This window comes from Falco rusticolus, chromosome 8, assembly GCF_015220075.1.
Source record: "Falco rusticolus isolate bFalRus1 chromosome 8, bFalRus1.pri, whole genome shotgun sequence".
Taxonomy (NCBI): Eukaryota; Metazoa; Chordata; class Aves; order Falconiformes; family Falconidae; genus Falco; species Falco rusticolus.
Genome location: NC_051194.1, coordinates 6245924 through 6267968, shown reverse-complemented (window position 1 = coordinate 6267968; position 22045 = coordinate 6245924). Strand labels below are relative to the sequence as shown.

At 42.5% G+C, this 22045-nt stretch overlaps 1 protein-coding gene across 4 annotated transcripts; it reads right to left on the bottom strand.

The window, feature by feature from the left end:
- Nucleotides 1-1994: 1994 nt before the first annotated feature.
- CANX (calnexin) lies at nt 1995-21430 on the bottom strand. Of its 4 annotated transcripts, none has more exons than XM_037396899.1 (15): nt 21272-21295; nt 13210-13398; nt 12679-12752; nt 12133-12191; nt 11640-11781; nt 10248-10329; nt 8608-8800; nt 7501-7690; nt 6670-6783; nt 6032-6188; nt 5493-5708; nt 4951-5070; nt 4667-4808; nt 4431-4522; nt 1995-3840 (listed from the first exon to the last, which is right to left on the bottom strand). In XM_037396899.1, the coding sequence occupies exons 2-15, from the start codon at nt 13393-13395 to the stop codon at nt 3787-3789; spliced, it is 1821 nt and encodes a 606-aa protein (XP_037252796.1). In that variant the 5' UTR covers nt 13396-13398; nt 21272-21295; the 3' UTR covers nt 1995-3786. The 4 variants fall into 4 exon arrangements, with proteins under 4 accessions (XP_037252796.1, XP_037252797.1, XP_037252798.1 ...); XM_037396900.1 differs by lacking the exon at nt 21272-21295 and adding an exon at nt 21156-21175; XM_037396901.1 differs by lacking the exon at nt 21272-21295 and adding an exon at nt 20861-20883.
- Between the last annotated feature and the right edge of the window lie 615 nt (nt 21431-22045).

The following is a 22045-nucleotide window of genomic DNA, read 5'->3' as shown; positions in this document are numbered from 1 at the left end:
TTGAAATTGTTTTTCCCCTCAAGAGCCGAGTTGAGACTAAGTGGGCGGAGCTTCCTGGGTGGTGGTCTACGTCACGTCGCGTACAGCGTCACGAGCCCTGAGGGACATCTCTCCGAGCCAATAGAAAGGCGCGAAACCGCAAAGGCAGCAGCGGAGGCGTGGGCGGGGAGGGCGGCTCTCCGGCGGCGGCCTTCGGTGCGTTTAAAAGGCACGGGCAGAGGGGGCGGGGCAGCGGCGCAGCCATTCAGGCGCGCCGGAAGGCGGAGCCAAGGGTGATTGACAGGGAGGGGTGAGCAGCGGCAGCCCGGGCCGGGCTCACCTCAGCGGCCGGCAGGGTCCCGGGCAGCGCCAGGGGCAGCTGTCGGGTCCGAGGGCGACCTTACCGGGCGGCGGCGGGCGGGGACGGCCTGTATCGAAGGGGGAAGCGACCCACGGCCTCCTGGGGGCGGGACGCTGTCGCCTCCTCTTCCTCACGTGCCGAAGCTGATTCCCAGGCCGACCCGCTCCGTTCACTGCCAGCCAGCCACCAGCGATGAAGACCTAGTTGGTTTTGCTAATTAGACTAAGAAAGCTGAATGGAGTTATGTCTTTTTATTGATTAGGTTTTTTACATACTTTTCTGAGTTACACTTACATGTACCTTTTTGAAATGGACAGGTCTTTTCTGCAAATGAGGTTACATCCTTGTTCAGCAACACTGGGGGGGGTGGGAAACAAAAACCACACAAACCACAAAGAACCCACAACTTTTTGAAACCATGAGGTAATAGTAGCAGTAACTGTGGAACAGTTATAGATGGAGAGAGTAACCACAGCCTAAAGCAGACCACTTCTTTTGAGGAAGGAGTAAAGAAAGAGCAAGAGAGGAACCATGAAAATGTACATCCACCAGCAGCGAGCACCTTGCAAGGCTCTCCTTGGGCCCTGGGGTCAGCCTCCATCCAGACACTTGGCACACTGCACAGGTCACAGCCTCACGCTGCCGTAATTCCGTTAGCCCCGCGGAGAAAGGCTCAATCACACCCAGCACTGCTGCATCCTCAGCAACTCCCTTTATCAAGCACCAGCTCCAGCAGAAAAACTCCTTTCAGCATTCCTGCTGCCCTGTGTTTCAGACCCTGCCTGCACCTACTCGCTGAGGATTTTGTTTTGATTCACCCTCTCAATCTAACACCCACCAGCACCTTCAGACACAGCACATTAAGCAGAGCACCCTCGTCAGAAGCTGCCACTCCTGGGTGCATAGGCACAGAAGACCCAAAACCACCTTTAGGTACGTTTACCAGTTCCAAACCTATTTCACAAGTACTTTAGTACTTCAAGAAACACAGCTACTCTTTAGAATTATGAAGGAAAAACAACTATTTTTTTTTTCCTCCAAGGCTTTAAAAATAAGAGTGATTCTGAAGTTTAACTGAGCCACCCAATTCAGAAAGCACGATAAAGAGTAACTTGAGTTGTCTATCCATTTTGGAAAGTCTTCATTTATTGTAGTGATTACTTAATAAGCATACACTATGGTATCAAAAAAAGCCATAACATGCAGACAGACAGGAGACCTTTTCAGGAGATTTAGCAGAAGCAAATGTAGATTTACAGTTAGCTTTAATATAAGATCTGCTATCAGCTTTTAAATAGTATTATATTCACTTTTGATGCTTTGAAAGAACATGTATGCACATGAATTGTTCAGGAATTTAAGGCAATTTGCATATTAAGATAAAAAACATTAGGTTAATAGATTTTTATGTTGTGCTCAACTCAGCTAACATTTTGAAACCATTTACATATACTTCATCTCAAAGGACTGAGAGTCATAAATAGCAGCTGCTCCTTGATAAAAATACAGTCCTGAGAACAAGCTAGTAGCAATGCTTAAGCTATGACATCTTCCATGTCAGAGTATAAGCTATTTTTGCAATAAGGAGCAGTATTTACCAGGTATTCAAACAGGCAAAGGCATTCTAAACATGCAATAGCTCCCAACAGAAGTCTTGAAATTACTTCCAGTATCTTGCTTACAATAGTTTATTTGCACACTGCAGAAAGATCAAGAAATCCTGCTATGAAATAATCATGATCACAAATGCAAACACAACAACCAAGGGATACAACGTAAGAACAGGCAGCAAAAGGTGTTTTACAAAAAACCCCAAAAAACAAGTCTTCTAGTAACTGGTTGGATTGTTTGCAAGGTAATTGGAACACTCTTCCCTCCCCTACCCCCGGGAATTATTCCCCACACTATACCTATGCTATGACCAAACAACACTGGAGTGTTTAAATTCAGTGCAAGAAGAGTAATTTCAGGACATTTAATTTCACTCTAAACAAAGGCAAGTTTATCTATATAGACATCCAAATGCCAACATATTTGGTACAGTGTAATGAAGTTACATAGATTTCACCCTCAGAGGTATGCTCTTGTAGTGGTCACCTGCATTCCACACAAAAAAACAAACAGAAGTGTTTGAAACAGTATAGTATGGTAGACTCAACACTTTTAAAAAAATTTATTCAGCTGGATTTGGAACTCCCTAATATTCACAATATAATTTAGGATGCATTTTTTACATGAAGAGCAGATAAAAGACTTAAACAGTTTCACATACCAGTTCAGATATTCCACATGCTCCTTCCCCACCTACAATACTGACATCTTGGCTGTCTGGTTTTTTTGTTGCCTTTTTTTCTTAACAAATACTTAGTTCAACTTGTCTGCCTGACTACCCCCCCCCCCATTTCTACAGGAGTAGACATACAGTGATAACAGTGAGAGGATATGGGACACTGTCCTATCCAGTGTTTGGACCCTGGAAAGGAGTAGGTCTAGCTATAAAAATAGAGAGTTCAACAATGAGCTGAACATGAAGCGCTTCAGCAACTGAGGCAAAGCTGCACTCAGAAAAAGCTGTATAGTCAGAGAAAGGAAAGCATCAGTGGCCGAACAGAGGGGGAAAGGGGAAGTAGTCTAACCCCCCCTCAACCCATTAGCTCTACAAAAATAGTTCAAGAACTAACAAAATCCATTATCTGCAAGGTCTGCAGGATTAAATGCCACATTAAGATGACCCACTCCAAATCCCAGATCATTTGTCAACACTTAACAGGGCTTTAGCCATGGACAGTATGCATATTTTATAGACTGGGTAACCCCTTCCTTCTACCCCTTCTTCTTTCCCCTCCCCCCAAAAGAATGAAGTTGATTGATTAGTTTCACTACTGGTTTCTCCATACAGCCCCCCCGAGTTTTCTTTTCCTTTGAGGACAAAGGGGTTGTCAAATACATTGACAACTTTTTCTTTAAAGAATTACCAAATTTTAAGGGATATAAAGACATTGATGCATTTAGGAATTTACATATTTGTAAAAAAAACTAGTTATAAAACTGCATTTTTATCACCTAGCACTTTCAAGATTGTTACTTTTCACTAATTAATATATTAAATTAAGCCAAGGTTTGAGACTGGAAAAGTTCTACCAATCTACTTAAAACCAGAAAATATTTAAAACCAAAAGTGAAAAGGTTAGTTATGTTACATTCCAAAATCCACAGCCCATTATATTAAATGCATTCTTTCTACAGGAATGATGTTCTTTAAAACATATGATTGCAAATATTTTACTGCTAGACACTCCATTACATTGGATAGTGACTGGAACCTGTGGATGGTGAAATCTTGAGGTTTGTCCAAGTTTCAATGTAAGGTGTCCAAGGTCCTCTCCCAGAACCGTGTTTGAAAAAAAAAAAAAAAAAAATCACAGATCAAGTTCTTATGACTTTTTTCAATCTTTCCTTGGCTTTCTGTTTCTGGGTGATCTATTCACAGTTTCTTCCTCCTGCAAGAAAGTAATTTGTGTAAACAAGAAGAAAAAATCTAATACCACCCTTAACTATGTTGAGCAAACCTACAGATAATCTACTTTCACTTCTCATTAGGTTATCATTTTTGACAGGACCTAGTGCTGTTACTACCCTTCGTTTCTACACATGGCAAACGGATACTCTTGTTTTCACAGTGGATGTACAATATTTGCTGAGAGTACTCAACAGCTGCTGTGAGAATCCCTTTGAAAATGGATGGAGTGTTGCTTGAAGTTAAGTCAGCCATTATGTCAGTGTGGAGCACGTAAGAGGTCACACCCTGGCAAAGCTGAATAAGCCTTTTGCCTCAAGACTACTTGTTCCACACAATCCCACTCCTCTGACAACGCGGGGTCTATGGCAGTGCCCTTAGCAAGGTGCCCTGCTCTGCTGAAGTTGGCCACAGCAATTCCTATTCTGTAGGGTGACTACGTTTTCCAAAGTTCTGACACTGGGAGGGAGTATCAGATGAGCCAGGTTAACTTCTAACACTTCAGTAAGGTTTGTTCTACATGACATAAGGAAAAAAAATGCACAAGACTACCCTCAGATTACACACTCTTACCTCTGATGCAGGTTTCCTGTCCTCTTCCTCCTCCTCTTCCTCCTCCTCTTGACTAGCACTTCCTAAATCAGCATCACTTTTCTGCTTCTCTTCTACGTGAAACAGAAGAAATAGTTAATTCTCATTTCTGACTTATCTTCAGTTCACCATTGGCTTTCTCCACATCTGCTAATCCTGCTGTTTTACTCTATCAGAGAGAAAACTCAATCGTTTTCAGGGTTATCTAGTTTACCTACCTAACTTTTCCTCATTTGCTTCCTCTTCCTCCTCCTCCTCCTCTTCCTTGTCCCCTTTGTCTTTTTCTTCCTCTTTCTCCTCATCCATCACATCAGGCTGAGGAGCATCAGTCTTTTTGTATTCTGCAGCACTTGGCTGTTTCTAAAAAAAAGAAAAAAAATCACAAACAAAAAACCCAAAAAAACCTCAACCTGTCAAAACCAGGCAATTATTTGTGATATTAAGGCACATTTTGCTCAACCTCTTTTTAAAGATTATACTGATTATCAGAGGAAATGCATACCTTCCCAGAACAGCAGAAAAGGACAACAAGAAATACTGGCAAAGCCACAGTGAGGATGTAGACTACCCAAAGCCAGGGACGCTCTTCAGCAGCTGCCATCATCTGACCCACAACACCAGGCTGTAACATAAGAAGAACTGTGAAATTTCACCCCATAAAGCAAGTTGTAGGAGTTACATTTAAGCTACAGAATTTTCAAATAAGCTTTTTGCCACTTTGAACTTTGTTTCATACCTCAAAAAAATTAAAGCTAACCCGCACAAGTACTTTTTCCGTAGTTTAAAAATTAAGAACTAGGCTAAAGTTAGCAGTCCAATTTTCAGAGCAAAAACCTCACAGAAAAGCAATAAATACTTACTTGCAACTTATAGCAGCTGTTACCATATTATAATTAGGATTCGAGGTTCCAGTCTTGTTTAGCGTAACTCCTAACCTTGGTACATACAGGTCTATATATGTATTGATAAAAACTGTACGAGAGAACAGCAGCAACGCTCCCACTGTTCCAGTCAGGAGCACATAATTAACCCTTTCTTTCTCACCTCTGCAGCACCATCCGCTGCCTTTTTCAGTCCCCATCCATCAGTGGCCCAGTCATCAGCCACAGCTCTTTCAGTACAGATGATAAAATTGTCAAAAAAAATGTCAGAAGTCATTGACCATAATTCAAGTCCCACAGCACTGAAGGGAGTCATCTTGAAAGGTTCCAAGTCTTCAAAGAAATCTGGATTTGGGATCTTCCTAGGTTTCCATATACCCTAGGAAAGACAAAAAACATTCAGCCCTACCTGCTATAATACAATTTTCAGTTTTCAGCCCATTTCAAACTGAGAAAGACCAATCCATTGCTCTTAATTACAATGTCGACAGGTAAAATCTGTCAGATTTGGGGAATCAATTTTCATCTGCACTACAAAGAAGTGAAGCCAAGTAAGAAAGCACTTGGAATCTGTCCACTTGAAACACAGTACAATCCTGACAGTATCTGTATTCTTAATTATATCTGCTGAATCTAAATCATTCTGCTTTTTGTAAGAAAAATGCTGCACTGGCCTGCAGTTTAAGCAGTGAAAACACCAACCTGATAGTTCACGTTATCAATCATAGGAGGCTTCCATTTGCCTTTGTAGTTTGGATTGTCAATCATTGGACGCTGCCAGGTACCACAGCCAGGGGCTGTCTCACATTTAGGATTTGCAATCTGAGGTGCCTCCCATTCACCATCCATATCCTCATCCCTAAAAAAGGAAATCCGTTTAAGTCCACCCCTTGCCTTTATACAGAATAAGATTTAGACAATGTCTGATTTCTGGGAAAATTAAAAATTCCTACCATTAAACAGAGATACTGAAACTTTGTACAGCACAGGTCTGTCAATAAAGACACTACAGAAGGAATGAGGATTTCTAGTAACTTGGAAGCACAGAAGCCAGTCCCTGAGCACAGCCTTCCCCACCACCCCTTCAAAGTAAGATGCAACTGCAAGATGACCATCCCTCTGCCCTGTTCAGCTTACAGCCGCAAGAGAGTTGAAAAGTATGCAGGTGAACACAATAGAACAAGACCCCTCAGACCAGCTTTGCCTTCTTCTGAAGCAAGATAACTTGAATCAGTAACTTTGTTGGCAAGTATAACAATAGCTTGTTCATTGTTCCATGTAAAAGCCAGTACTAAAGCCACGAAATACTTGCTGTCATTTGTAACAGGCAGTAAACGTACCAATCTTCAGGCTTCTCAGCATCAGGGTCAGCTACGTATTCTGGCTCATCATCTAGCCAGCCTTCTGGTTTCACAGCATTTTCATCTGCAATCTTTGCAGGAGCATCCTCATCCCTTTGGAAGAGAATATTGTGTATTAACACACACAACACGCAGAAGTTCTTAACCCCAAGGCATGATTCTACAGACTCTGAACAAGCCTGCTGATCTAGACAGCCAGCCAGGTTTGCTTCTGATACGGTGTTACACCTGCCCTGATTTCAGAACAGAATTGCCTTGTGATCTCTTACCTACACGTGCCGCACGGCACAGTCATAGCACCAACTATAAGGTAATACCACTTAGTTTTTAACACCAACCTAGAAGGGGATTTGCTATAATATGCCCTTAGCTTCATAGTCACTGCAAACATGCATTTGAGCCTGAAATTGAGTCTACGGTTCACAAGGCATTGGTTCAAAGACAGAAACCCAGTATCAGTTTCTGATTTAGGATGTCTGATATTTCAGTCACTTGTAACTATGCATTACACAAACATCTTACAGTTATACCTTCTGCAGCTCATCTTTTGATCTCATTAAGGATGAGAACATCAGCTAGTATAGCCATTTCAATTAAACCTTTATCTGTGGCCAGCACACTAAACAGTAATTCCCAGAGGACATGGATCCTGTCTGCCTTTGTCCCAAACTGCTGCTCAGATCCATAAACTGAGTTTTGATTACAAGGGTGAGACCCAAACCTTTCTGTAAGTCATCTGAGAAAGACTTTTTCATCAGGACCAAACTTCACACTAAGGCTTCCCCCAATTCCACCCCTCCAACAGCTTACCAGTCATCTGGTTTAACAGCATCCGGGTCCGGGATTTTTGGTCTTTCATCCCAGTCCTCAGGCTTCTGGTCATTTGGGTCCTCAATCTCTCGGGGTGGATTCACAGGAGGAGACATATCATTTAGCAAATTCCCACTGTTGACAACTGTTTGATCAACCAGTATTTCAAAACTATTATCAGGATTCAAGACTGTAAGGAAAAAAGTTGATGTAGCCATTACATATATGACAAAGCATCACTCATCCCCACTGTACAACTAAAACTTCACCAATCCAAGCTATCACCTACACTGCAACCATTTTAAAGAATTAAGAACATTTATCCTTACGCCAAAGTATAACTAGTGATGATGTACCACACATATCACCTTGTGAAAAAGACGACTCATTGCAGGAGTCCTACTTTAAATATGCTAAGCACAGAGATGCTTGTGGAGCAATTTACCAATTACCACAGCAAGTTGACTTTGACACAGTAGGTATTGCTTTAGTAGTAAGAATGTATGTATTCATGTTCTACTCAAAAACAGGACTCCCTGCTACTGACTCACAGGATTTTAATCTCACTCCTTTATTCATTGCTGCCTTAGTAGGATAAGCTAGAGAGATCCTCCTGCGTACTCCTTGAAAGTTTTTAGTCACAGCTAATATACCAGACCAGACACTGTACTTCCAAGAACCACCGAGTTTTGTTTGGTACTATGAAAGTAGCAAGGGGGAAAAAAAAAAACCAAACAAACCACAAAACAACAAACTATACCTCTAAATCTAAAGCCTAGTACACCCCACATTACTAGGGGGCAGCATTCAAGCAGTTTATAAGTGCTGATAATTATTTTGGATATACTTAGGATATCAGGTTACTCACGACTGCTCTGAAATTCAGTTCTCATGACCTTTCTTACACAAATCAAGACTTCTTGCAAGGAAAAAAATAAGCCTTTGTATATATAATAAGACTAGGTTTTGCATTCAGAGCTTTCAAATGGTTTTTAGTTGTATGGTGTGTTGACACAAATATTCAGTTGTTCATACGGCTCGTTTTATGAGCTTTTAATTCAGGAAACACAGTAGTAAATTAACATGCATAGTTAACAGTCACCATACCTAGAGTATACAGATGGGTCTTCTTATCAGTAAAGTAAGTCTTCAGGTCTGCATCTGGACGCTTTGCATGCTTCTCCTCATATTTGCCAGTCTTTGGGTTTTTGTGCCGGAAGATGAAGTGCAATTTATAATCCTCTCCACATTTGTCAGGGCCGAACATGATTGTATATGGAGTTTTGTCATGGAACTGATCCTTTAAAAACAATGCAGAACTTCATTACCTTATTTTGAAATATAACTTAAGTCACTGCCTGGCATAAGAACTCCTAATTAATTAGAAATCATTCTACAACTTTGATATACAGGCTTTAGTGTGGTTACTTCACTGACTTGATGATGAATACAAGCCTCTAGAAAAAAACACCAGAATTATCCCAGCTATTTGATTTTTGTACCTTTGGTCTCTACTTCCCAGATGGAAAGCAACAGCTTTATCAAACATAACAGTGTTATCAAAGAGGTAAGTATAAGTAACAACCACAATGTTAAGTATATCTCTCCATTACAATAAAGGATTTTAAAAGCTATCAACATAGAAGTATCAGTTACCAGTAATAATGAATGACTAGCTAGTCCAGTGAGTTTCTTTCATACGAAGTGATAACCAGCATTAGAAATGAGGCCAAGTTGTATTTAGTTTACATTTATAAACTGGGGTACTGTCTCAATCTGAGCACTAACTGGATGTAAACTCACTATTGAACACTGCAAGCAAGTCCACTCATTCTTGCTAATGTGATCTTAAAATTCAATGCACATATGAAACTGGTTAGACAACCAAGTCGTCTTTTGGGTGGTGTTTTTTTTTGGTTTTTAGTACGTTGGAATCTGTATTAGTAATACAACTCCAACACGACTGCAGAAGGAGAAGGATGAGTAACAAGTCATAAAAGTATTTCCTATGAAGTCTATTGGCTAAACAAAACCCACAGGCTACAAAAGCCTATGCAAGGTGACCCTGCAGTTAAGCTTTGTCTGAATAGGCTAAACCACTTTAGGTAGGTATATGACTGAGAGGAAAGAAAATTATTCTTAATCCTTAGGAGCTGTAGCATGGTCTCTTCCATTCACCACACTTAAGACAACACATTCAAGGGTCGCTCATGAAGCACACTGTTCTATATAGCTTGTTTATGCAGCTGAACATATAAAGTTATATCAAGTCCAACCTCCAGTCTTTTTTTAAAAACTCACTCACAAGTGGCTTCAGATGTCAAAAGCACAGCAATAAAAGCAAGGTGTATTTTTAGTTATTTGCATTAGTCTGTTTTAGAAGATGAAACGGAATCTTGCTTCTGCACAACAACTTCCCAAGAAAGTTTCTTATCGTACACTGGCTGCTTTTGACATAAGGCTTTCTTTCGTCCTAGAACCTAAGGAAATCTCAAGTCTGAAGACTTTAGCAAATGTCTAGAACTACTCAGCTAGTAAGGAACTCCAGAGTTTTCACTCAAGAGGCCAGAAAATTTCAGCACTTATCCTCTCCAACTGAAAATAGTAGGAACTGCCGAGTTCAAAGCACTCCGGCAATCAAGCCCTAGATGTGCCCCGCTGCCTTTACCAAAGAGGCTTCTTCAGGAAGAAGCAAAATGAAAAAGCTTTCTTTCACAGCTAATACTCAAAGTAGCAGCATTACTCACCAGGTTCAATTCAGGGGTTTTGGAAAGCAATTTCACATAGGCCCCACCACACTCTATTCCATTTTGGAAGTTTACTTCATACCTAATTTTAGTTTCACACACAGAATGGGAGAACATGTTATACATGAGGAAAAATTACTTCTGTAATACACAATTGCAATTTTCAAGTACAAGTTAAAGAACAGGAATTTTTTGTTGTTTGCTTTAAATCACATGCCCAGTAAACATTAAAAACACATGCTGCACTTTTAAGGACTAAGCAAATATTCATAAGGGCCTGAGAAACAAGAAAAATTGAAGATTTTGAAGACTTCACCTGACAGAAAAAAAATAAAGGAATTGAATGCTGGTCTAGAAGATTATGATCTAGATAGTAGAGAGAAGGAAGAAAAAGCTTTCTAGTATGTAAGACACTGCAACAGAGATTAAGGCAAGCCCATTATTTTTCCCACAACTACTATGGCAGACAGACAACTCCATTTGCAAGATTAACTGAACAGCAACAATTAGATTCTAGGAGAAGCCCCTTTATGGTTATAAGCATACAACAGTATATCCAAGGATGCCAAGGAGTCTGAAAATGGCAAAACAACTGTCAGGAATAGCCTAATTATGCTTCAGCCTCTCTCAGTGCCAGCAGCTGGAGTGGATGACCACTGGGATTTATTTTTAGCCTTGCCTCTTGAGCCAAAACTAAACAGTCATGCAAAGCAAAGTGACCAATTCATTATCTTGTGCAAATACATGTGAATTAGTTTACTCTTTGTTTAAAACTGATAAAGTAGATTATCCACAATTCAACTGTTCTCACTGAATGATTTTTTTTTCTCCTTCCTGACTTGCTAGTGTAACATACATGCAAGAAGATTATTCTACATCAGTCATGGCCAAACAGGCCAAGGAAAGCTGTTCATCTTCCACGACAGATGAACCAAAACAAAGAGAGGAGGAAATAAGTGTGTCTTCACCACTCTGTCCACTCTACCTTGGAAATGGGGCAGTTTACTGCATAAAGAAGTACACTGACCTACATACAGACCAGCCTTTGTTCAAAAGGACAAGGACTTCCACAATTAGCAGTACAAAAGTCAGTTGCCTGACCTTGTTGCTACAATTAAGTCAAGTGAACTGAAGTCCCAAGACAGGTTACCAAGTCTGGTTTTCATAGGCTTCTTTCCTTTTCAGGCTTCAGAGGGACCCATGCTGTTCCTGACTTCCCACTCTGGGAACACAGGTTGCGATTTTACACTTACTTAAAACAGCATAATAATAGGTTACAGCATCTTGTGTCATCTAGACCCCCAGTCAACAAAAGCTCAGTTATGGAATTAACCTCCCCCTGCTATCATGTCACCCTTGAAATAACAGAACACTAAGTTATCCTTTACTTACTGTATAATAAGGGGCTTGGTATCAAACACAAAAGGCTTTGAAAGTTTTGACGAAATTGCATGGTGCTTGGCTCGGGTCACCAATACAAGCCCTTTGTCTCCTGGAAGCTTAGTGTCCTTCATGTCTTGGACTTCCCATTTACCTGGAGAGAAATTAACCAAACGTTATCAAAACTTGTTCAAGACAGTCTTTGTTTAGCCCAATTTTGAGCAAGATAGCCAGTGTTCTGCAATAACAGCCCAGCAGGGTACCTTACCAAGTTATTAGCATAACATCTTCGCTAAATATTCTTTTAAAGTCTCCAAGTAGATACTTTGTCTAAATCAGAACCACACTTTATATTGTTAAGCAGGTATATAAACATCTCTCCCATTTTCTTCATTGAATATAATTTTAACTGGGAAACAGGAAAACAAAGGCTTATACCTCTTCTTCAGATATGACAAAAAAAGAGATCAGAAACATCTATCACCAAAACCTGGACTGGACTCACCATCGTATTTGGCAATCTCATCATCTGTATCATCTTTTTTGGCTCTGGAAAGGATCCATCTGCAAGACCAACATCCAGTGGTTAGAAATCCAGACTTTCACACAGACACTAAAAATCGTGCCCTTAAGACAAGGCAGCCCTTGCTGTCCTATGACTATACCCCAGTGTCTTGATCCCCTGCATTCCAACCCTAACCTTGCAAAGTCTTCTGCGTTTGCCGCTTCCCACCCCACCCCCAAAGTAGGATTACGGCCTCAGCGTCTTACTCTTGTAAAAAAAATAGCTTCACATCACATGAGGGAAGTCAGATGAGGATTAGAACATTACATATGTATAGCTCACCTCCCCCTTTTACTACAACTTAAGGAAATACTAGTTTAGCTTGGCACTAACAGCCAGCCTCATACTGTGACTGTCGTTAATCCTTACCAACCACTGCCCTTTGATGCAATTTTGACTAACACAAGCTGTAGAGAGGGTTTCATCGCCTTTCACCAAAATTTTTAATCATTTGCTATACTGAATCATTCTTCAGATTATACTCACCCATCCAGAGTTCCTTTATCAAAGGATTCTGCAAAATACACCTCACCGGTTGGGACTGGGGGCCTGTAGGTAACCTATTGGAAAAGAGGGGCATTTATGCACCTTTCAAGGCACATTCTCTACCCTAAAGAAATACAGGCATAGACAGCTCACATTCCCCCTCTAGACTCAAGCAGAGCTTACCTGGGACACCCTTGCAGCATAATACAGAAGTTACATAAATATTGCTGCTTGTGCCAAGCCACTGTGCTCTTAAAATTAAAGTATATAACTAGCTAGAAACATTAGCATTAACTCCTCATAAACACAACACAGATTTCAAGGGTGGATCTAACTCTTCAGGAAGAACACGGGGGACATGAAAATAGGAGCAACGCAGATAAGCCTAATTCCAAGCCTTACTCCCAGATAACATCTTTAATAACATTGCAAAATATTACATGTTAGCAAAGCAAAGGCAACTCTGATCAGGCTACCATTATCCACAACACAAGCAGTAATTCAACTTTTAAAAGAAGTTCCATGCCAAACCTTTGGACTTGGAGGAGGAGTGCTTGTTTCAGGCTTTGCCTCTTCTACCTCCTCAATGCCATCATCCAAGTCATCCTCGATATCAACTACATCATCACCATCATTGTCATCATCCATGTCATGTGCCTGGACAACAAGAGTCCCAAGAGCTAGCAGGGTCACATACAGCAGCCATTTCAGCTCCATGATCTGAATAAATAAGACAGGGCAAAGAGGTCAAGCCAGCACTGCACACAGAGCAAAGCATTGCTTCTTGGTTCAAAACCGAGCATCCAAGACAACAGGTGAAGTGACTAATCATACCACTGAAAGAAAAGTGCAATCTGTTATTTCCTGCATCTGACTGGTTGGGACAGTTCTAAAAGCTGGAGAGGAATACAACAAAGCATTTAATACAAAACAGATAACTGAGTGGAGGACCATGTGTGCAAGTTCTGCAGATCATGCTGCAGAAGTGCCATAATTTTGTTCTTACACTGCCACAGACCACGAGCAGAACAGCAGACATGTACACAACACCCCAACCCATGTAACAGCAAAAGCCTCAACAGAACACCCCTTTCTTTCTTATGAAGGGCTTTACATACATCATGCAGAAACTGAAGTTTCCATTCAGTCTGGGAACTGAAATACAATTAGCTATGGAGTAAGCAAGCTTCCATCTCCTGTTTAATAATTTTTTTTGTCCTTTCAAGTGTGTGACACTAGCATTTTCATTCCCCAGTCCCCTTCCCGAGGTTTTATTCTGGAACTACTGCCAACAGTCACCGATACTACTGGCAGGTATCTATAAGCAGTTGAGGCTACTATGGTAGACCCAGGAGAAAATTTTGCTATTTAGCAGACAGCTGGTTTCATTCCCCAATTCCGACTCCTAATTAAACAGGACAACCAAAGAAAAAGAGTATACGTTAACTGAGGCTTTACAGAATTAAAATATCACACTTCAACTGATTTATCAAGTGCCCAGCACATTGTCACAGCTAAAATATGGCAGACATCGGTGAGCTGTAGCTTAAAAGATCTTTTAAGTTAAATGGGTTTCAATTTGATTTTCTTGCTAGGAAAACTTCAAGATCACTGCACCTTTACGCTGACAGAAAAGCCAACACTCCTAACACGCTACTCAGTTTCATGTGCTCAAAAAACCAACCCCACAAAAACAACCTGTGCCTTGCTCACCTCTTCTCCTTTGAATCACATTCAAAATTTTTCTTCCAAAACCAGAACTGTAACTGAGACTAACACTTTTTTGAAAGTAAGTATAAAACCAAATATCCCCTCGTTCCCTTACACTCCTGCCTCAGGCTGCAGCCCTGTAGAGACTTACAAACATAACTCAAGCAAAGCTAATAGTGCCTGTAGGGGCATAAGATCATGCTAGAAAACAAACTTTCAACTTTCCAAAGCGTGTTTAGGCAATAAAAGAATTTACAGTCTTAAAGGCTTATCAGCACTATCCAGTACTCCAAAACTACACTGCATACCAGATCTACGGTTCTTAGACTATTCATTAACTTCTAGTAACAGAAGGGATGTTTTAGAACTACAGCAAAACTGTATTTTAAAAACTTGTGCTGAGATCATGTAGAGTTTGCCACTACAGCAACATGCAATTGTAGCCAGTCTTCTAACAATAGCTATGGCCTTGAGGATTATTGTCTAAATGCATGCTCAGAACCCGCCCCCTCGCAGCTGGGGGCAAATGCACTGCAACACTTCTGAGCCAAAGGACACCACTCACAGCACCAACAGCTGACAAAACCTTTCAAGTTGTTATATACCAGCAAAGCTTGTCTGCTTAATGCACAGTATACAGCCAAAATCTGAAACAGTTGTAGACCTCAGAACAGCTCATAACTCTCATTACTAAGGTGGGAACCACAATACAAAACCAAGGAATGAAAAGTACCCTTGGAAGTTCAAGTTCCTCTTGCAGAGATAGCATGTTCTCTGAATAAACTCGTGCCCACCAGCATAAAAAGTGTACAGAAAACAAGAGCCTGAAACTTCATTCAGAAGTGACCTTTTACACCTCTGGATGCATCCTGTGTGACTGAAGCAACTACAGATGAGATGGCACAAGGACACATCTTTCCAAGGGAAGGGTTGAATTTTGTCTTACCAACAGGATCTCACCAAATACATTTTTAACAGACCTAAATTCAGGAAGATTTTACCGCAAGTTGTATAACTGCTTTCAAATTATATCGGGTGATTTGGAAAGTGATAAAAGGAAATTACACTTAAAAATATAGCAAGATGAAAAACAAGCCAATTCTCTCCTCTCCTTCTAAAAGGAGTTTCTGCATACCTCCACCTAAGCAAAGGATATTAGTGATTTAGCATGCAAGTAATCCCTTAAGTAATCTTACCACTAGACAAAAAGCAGTAAATTTTGGTGAAAGAATTAAATCATACCCCCTAACATTCATGACAGTACTAACTCCGTATGTAACAATCACCTACTTCACAATCCCACCTCAACTACACCACTTTGGTAATATTTGGCAGCAGCAAATGGACTTTGGTAAATGCTAGCACAAAGCGGCAAAGCCACACAGCCTCATATTACAGGCAAGGTTGATCCAGAAATGCTTCTGGCAAAACATCCTAGCTAAACCAGACAATTCTTCCAGTGACACACAGAGCAGGGGCAGAAGCCATGCCACTCTGCACACCTGTGCTCCTGATACAACCACAGGTATCTACCCTGTAGGTCTACATTTATCAGTTAATGCTCTGTCTGAATTTGAGGCCTCGTTGAACCTCATTTTGAGGTAGACATATCTGTTCAAGTTCCCAAGCAAGCTTCCCCCCGCCCAAAAAACAGAAAGCTAAAACCATGAAGATAAGCTAATCCAGTTTCATGTCCTTGCCTCTTTATAATCATTGGCAAGCAGGATTCTCAAGTTTATACCCCTAAAGAAAGCTGTTTAGGACACCTCCTACATATTAAATCAGTCTCAAATTCAACATAAGCTACCATTCATACACCTTGAGTACACACTGGAAGCATCTCCTGCAACTGCCAGTTGTCATGTCAAGCTCCTTGTTCTGTTAAACTGTAACAGTATACAAACTAACTAAATGATAAGAAATAAAAGACATTGTGTTCTCAGAAGAGTTAATTTAAGTGAACCACACATTTGTGATATTTAAAAAACTACTTCTATCTGTAATGGATGTACTGCTGGAAGAGACAGTTTAAACTTCACTTCACACAGTCCTTGGGGACATAACATAAACATGATTATGCCCTAGTAAATCTTGTTATTCCTGAATAGAAGATAGGGAGAGGAGGGGAAGAGAGAGAGGTTTTGTAGAATACAGGCATCAACCCATTTTTCAGTGGAGCTTTAACTTGCTAGTAACTACAGGTGTTCAATTAGTCACTAAAATGCAGTCTAACCTTCAGATGCACAACCACCTACTCCATTATGACCAGATTTCTCCTTGAAGTGTCTGCTTTCCAAGCAATTATCATCATTAGCCATTTTTTCACTCTGCCTGCACTTCCCTTCTCTAGGTTTAACTGTGTAATATTTCTAAAGGTTAGCGTATTTCTGATCATGCAACTGCCAAAAGCCTTTAACAAAGGAACCCTTTCATAATAGGCAAGGGCTTCTAATGTCTCCATTCTACTTCAGTGCAACCTCGTTTTCACCATAACAACATTTCAAGTCACAGATGACTAAAACTTCATCTGCCTTTTTTTTTTTTAAATAAGGTCTGCAGACACTTCTAGACACTGGCACATGGCTTGGAGCAAAGGGAAGACTACTGCAGGATAACACCAAAGTACTAACCAGGAAGAAAGTTCATGACTGCCCGGGCTAACAAATCACTTGTTCCCTGTGTGTCCATCCATAGTCAGCTTCTACACTGGAAAGATTATAGCTGACATTTAAGGACTGTTCACCTGGCTGTCAAAAAAGGCCAAAGCATTTTCCCCTGGAATGTACAGGAGCTATAGCAGAGCACTGAAAACAGACACCTGGAACAGCCACACTACTCAGACTTCCTATAAAGTAAAAACTAAATCAAACTGGAGTGAGATTCAGCTTCTTGCCATAGAAGAGGCACTCTTAATTTGCAGGGCTAAGTGATTGCTACATTTGGATCTCAAAGCTTTCAGGAAAAGTCATGCAGCTTTAGAGATTTATTTTTATTTAGAATTCCCCTTTTACTAGGCATAAAGGGGAAAGTTGTTCTTAATTATTGTCATGACACTGTAAACACTTGACCCATACAGCAGAGTTGTCACCGATCTCTCCAATATACACATCTCTGAGAAGGACAGACAGTGAAAGGGCCCACACAACGGATGTTTAAGTCTCTTGCTATCGTACTTCCAGAACATACCATTTAGAAAGCAACTCCCCTGTCAGGTCAAAGAGAGCCTGCAAAACCAGTTTAATCATCTCCTTGGATACTAATCTATTGGAGTGGTTCATCAAGCCAGTTCTTAACACTGCATACTTCAGAACGTATAACTACATCTGGATCGCTACTGGCTATCTAGTTTACTGCCCTTTTTTTTTTTAAGAATTAACAGTCAGATGAAATGAGTCTCATTAAAAATAAGTCACTTAATGTGGACTACACCTCAGCAATTTAACTGGATGAGCATCAGTGGTTTCCATTTCAGCCACATCTGAAATACAGCTGAATGACATAAGTATAGGAAGAGCAAAATTTTCTAGCAAAGTCCTATATTCCATAAACTTGATTTCAGTATGGTATTTACAGTGGAAACACCAATAAAAACAAGCACAATACACCCTCATGCAAGTCAAGGATTGTGGAATTAAAATTTGAAGTCACAAAAGAGAATTTATCACAATACAAAAAATGCAAGGAGACAAGATCAGAAAGGCAGACACACAGATACTAATTTTCCATCTCGAAGTTTTTATGGTTTCTGAGCAAAGGCTTGGCTATCCTACTTCATAGCCCATTAGTTTCTTAGTCAGACCTGCTGAAGAGCAACACAAATCTCTTCTACATCTCACAATCCCTCTACCTTCCACATCACGGCTCTTCTGCGGTGCCAGGGTAACTGTTTACACAGCCTCATGATGAGCTAGCAGCTGGTTTAAGATGGCTCGAAGTCCTTTTGCCATGTTATTTTAACCCTGAATCAATATCCCAGTCTAACCCAGCACGCAAAGGCAAAAAGAGTTGTAGCAGGACAAATTAAAATACTGCAAGATAAAATAAGTAGCCAAGTAAAGGAAATAAAGCTGTTGGCAGCAGTCAGCTTAATGTCATTGTTTCAAGTGCAGTTCTGTCATCCATACTTGTCCAAGACAGACCCGTCTTGACGCAGATTTGGGAGGTCAACACTCTGCAAAGCAAAGCTGAACAACTGTGTGGCCAAACACTAGAATTTCAGCAACCAGTACATTACCTCACCACCCCTCTAAGTGGGATATAATAAAATTATGTTCATATATATGCAGCAATTAATATGATGCAGACAACACATTTTCCCCTTAAATGCTTTGTCCTGCAGCTAGACAACTTCCAGCATCATGAAGATTCTACCTTTAACATCATAACTCAATGAACAGCAGACAAGGCTCAACTAAAACCACCTTACTTAAAACAGGTCAGAAGCAGGAGCTCTCTGTGTGGGTGGTTTGGCTTTTTTTTTTTTTTAAAGGATGGGGCAGCTAGGATACACTGCTATGTATGATTTGAGGAAAGTCTACTGGAAAGGATTAGCCAAACAAGCCTCTCCTGGAGAACTCAACAGCCCCACAGAAAAAAATCTGCCTTTTGTTTGGGTTGTAAGAAGCACAAACCAGGCAAGATAGCAGGTCTGAAAGGTGACAGCAACAAAGCTTGTTTTTAATAAGCATTTCAAACATGCCAGCTTCCAAAAATAATGTACATCAGCGCAGATACAGTAAGGGAAAAACCCACTATGTACCATTTGTCAGCAAAGAGATCATTCCTGCAGAAGTGGAAGTCCTTGGAGGGCAAAGACAGAACTGCAAGGCTTTTTGACCGTAAAACAGATGAGCTGCTAGAAAAATTACATTAGGTGGGGGGAAATCTGGAGGTGCCCCAAGATCTTTCAGACCATTCTGCCTAGAAATTAATCAAAGTCTGCCCTGCTACAGAATGGATTCCAGCAAGAACAGGCTGCCATCATGATCACTACTAAAGGCAGAAAAATGAAAACCCAGAAAAGGAAGTAAAAGGCAAGGCTAAGAACAAGTCACAGCATACTTCTAGTAAAGGATTTTTTATTTACTTAGGGCGATGTGCTGCAGCACATCAAGTGAGAGGGTAATCTAACAGAAGCTGCAAGCTTTCTGAGTGTTTTCCGTTAAGCTTCCTCTCCTAGGAGGGCAGTTGATAGCAGGAAGCAGTTTATATCATCTACACAGCTTTTGATGCTGTCTGTGAATTGTTTAAGTATCCCTTTATTTTGGGGGGGGGGGGGGGGTGTTAAACTAGAAATACTGAGACTTAACATAAACACAAAGTTTAACTGAAAGCTTTTCCTAGTTTTCTTAAGTTTTGGGTAAGCCCATGTAACATGACCAAATCAACAGTAAGGAGGTTTTTTAAGTAATTTCAAATGTTGCTCTAGGTTCACTCTGATACACATTTCAACCTATATTTAACCAGTATTTTATCTGTCTTATCTCACACATTAGATTAGCTCTGCTATCTCCTTGCAGTATTTCAACAACCCAAACCACAGTGGGTAAAGTGTCCCATCAAACCTGTGTGTTAGCTATACTTATTTAACAATGTCAAGAAAACATACTGCATTTAAAAATACATTACATTCCTAGGTAATACTTTTCAAACATCTAACATAGTCTAAATAAGTTCCAGAAAGAGTTTTCCATTATGTTATACAGAAATGCTGCAACATTAATTATGTTAACACCAATAATAAGCAGCTCTGGACCTTCACCATTACTACTAATACATGTCTGCTTCCCTTCACAACCAAATCACCAGCAGGATTTCCCTTTCGACAGCCTAGAAAGTTCTTAACCACAAAACTGGATGTGAAAGTTCACTCTTTAGAGTCAGCACCGACAAGAAAGCAGTAGGCTATGTATGCTTTAATTCAAAGCAGTAGGGGGTTTTGTTCTAAAAGCATGCAATAAAATCCTCAGCCAAAAACAAGATGTCATTTATGTATTATTTTGAAGACACTCAACACGAATGATGTTCAAGTGATAAAAATCAAATATATTTTAAGTCCTCCAAATTCTCAAACCCTGCTGCTGCAGTCTCCTCGTCTGTACATCACCTGTTGGGCCTCCAGTTCTGCACCCTGAACTCCCCCTTTCCAGAGACTTCTACCTCCCCTTGCACAGCCCGAACCAGGCCACACGCTCTGCTCTGTGCCCACCTCCTCTTCTGGCTCTGCGAGGCTCCCTACTCACAGGGAGCATTTTTAGGGAGCTCAGGGCTATTTCCACACGTTAGCCGCCGACATTAGAACAAGAAGCCAAATAAAACCCCAACTACAGCCAACCTACACCCACCTCCAACCCCCGCCTCCCTCCCCATCCCACCCCGGAGCGGGGGGAGACAGACGAAGCGCCCCATCGGCCCCACTGCAGCCTCAGCCCTGCCACAAGCCGCTCCCCTACCCAGAGATCCCAGAACTTACCAGAAGACCCGCCGCTCCCCACCAGGCCTCTCAGAAGCCTACGGCGGCCGAGCGGGCGGCGGTAGTGGCCCCGTACCCGCCCCCCGCCGCAGGCCCTAGCCAGGCACGGCCCCCACACCCCCAGCCCCCCGGGGGTCCCCGTCTGCCCCCGCCCCCGGGCGCCCACCGCCCTCCCCACCCCAGGCGTCGGCCCGGCCCCCCCCCCCCCCCACCTGCCACAGCCGATGCCCAGCAGCACCCCGCTAGGCCCTGCCCGCCGCACGCCCCCCGCCAGGCCCAGCTCCCGCCGCCTCACCCCGCCAATCCCCCGGCATGCCCCGGGGCGGCCCACTCCCCGCTCCCCCACCCCGGCGGTGGCGGAGCCGCCCCGGCAGTCACGGTCAGAGCCGGGAGGGGGACAGGCACACTCACCCCCAGCACCGCCGCAGCCCCACGCGCCCCCGGCCACCGCTGCCGCCCCCGGCCCCAGCCACCCTCCCCTCCCCGCCGCTGCCCTCACCTCCGTCACGTGTCCGCACGCCCAGCGTCGCCGCCGCCACCCGCCTATCTACCGCGCCAGCCCCTCCCCCGGCCCACCTCGCTCTCCCACTCCCATTGGCGGACAGCGCATCCGCCCGCCCGCCCCGCCGCCATTCCTGCATTCTGACTGGTTGACATCACCGCCGCTCAACGTCCCGCCCGCCTCAAAACACGCCCCAACGGCGCTGCCCTTCGTGGAGCGCTATTATTGGTTGGTAGGGTTGCAGGAAGTGTTAGGTGATTGGCTGGTTGAAGGGAGGCCGTTGAAACGTGGGCGGGGACACAACGGCCCCCTCTCCAGGGGCGCTGCGGTGGCTGACAGGGCGGCGCGGCGGGAGGGGCTGTGCTTAACGGCCCCCTCGCCTGTCGGCCCGGCCGTGGAGAAGGGCTGACTGGGCCGTCGTCCCGCCGCTGCCCCAGGCCGTGAGACCAGACTCCCCGCTCCCGGGCTTTCCTCACCCCGCGCCGGGGAGGGGCCCTGGGCCTGCCAGGGGGGCTCACCCGGGCCTGTCGCGGTGCCTGAGCACCACGGTATTACACAGCAAACTCATCTTTACGTCTGCCTCCTCAGCTCCTTACAAAGGGTTGTCAAGTTTTCTAGCCTATTCATCATTTTTAGTATTTTTTGCTCAATTACAAGCTGAGAGTTTAAGGAAAACATAAAAA

Bases quoted from the DNA above. Each gene is read 5' to 3' on its own strand.
- CANX (XM_037396898.1), bottom strand. From the start codon at position 13,395: ATGGAGCTGAAATGGCTGCTGTATGTGACCCTGCTAGCTCTTGGGACT. The intron at 5,071-5,492 runs GTGAGAAAGAAA...CTTATGTTACAG, and splicing joins CAGCGGATGGTGCTGCAGAG to CCTGGTGTTGTGGGTCAGAT. The intron at 4,809-4,950 runs GTATGCATTTCC...TCTTTTTTTTAG, and splicing joins TTTTCTGCTGTTCTGGGAAG to AAACAGCCAAGTGCTGCAGA.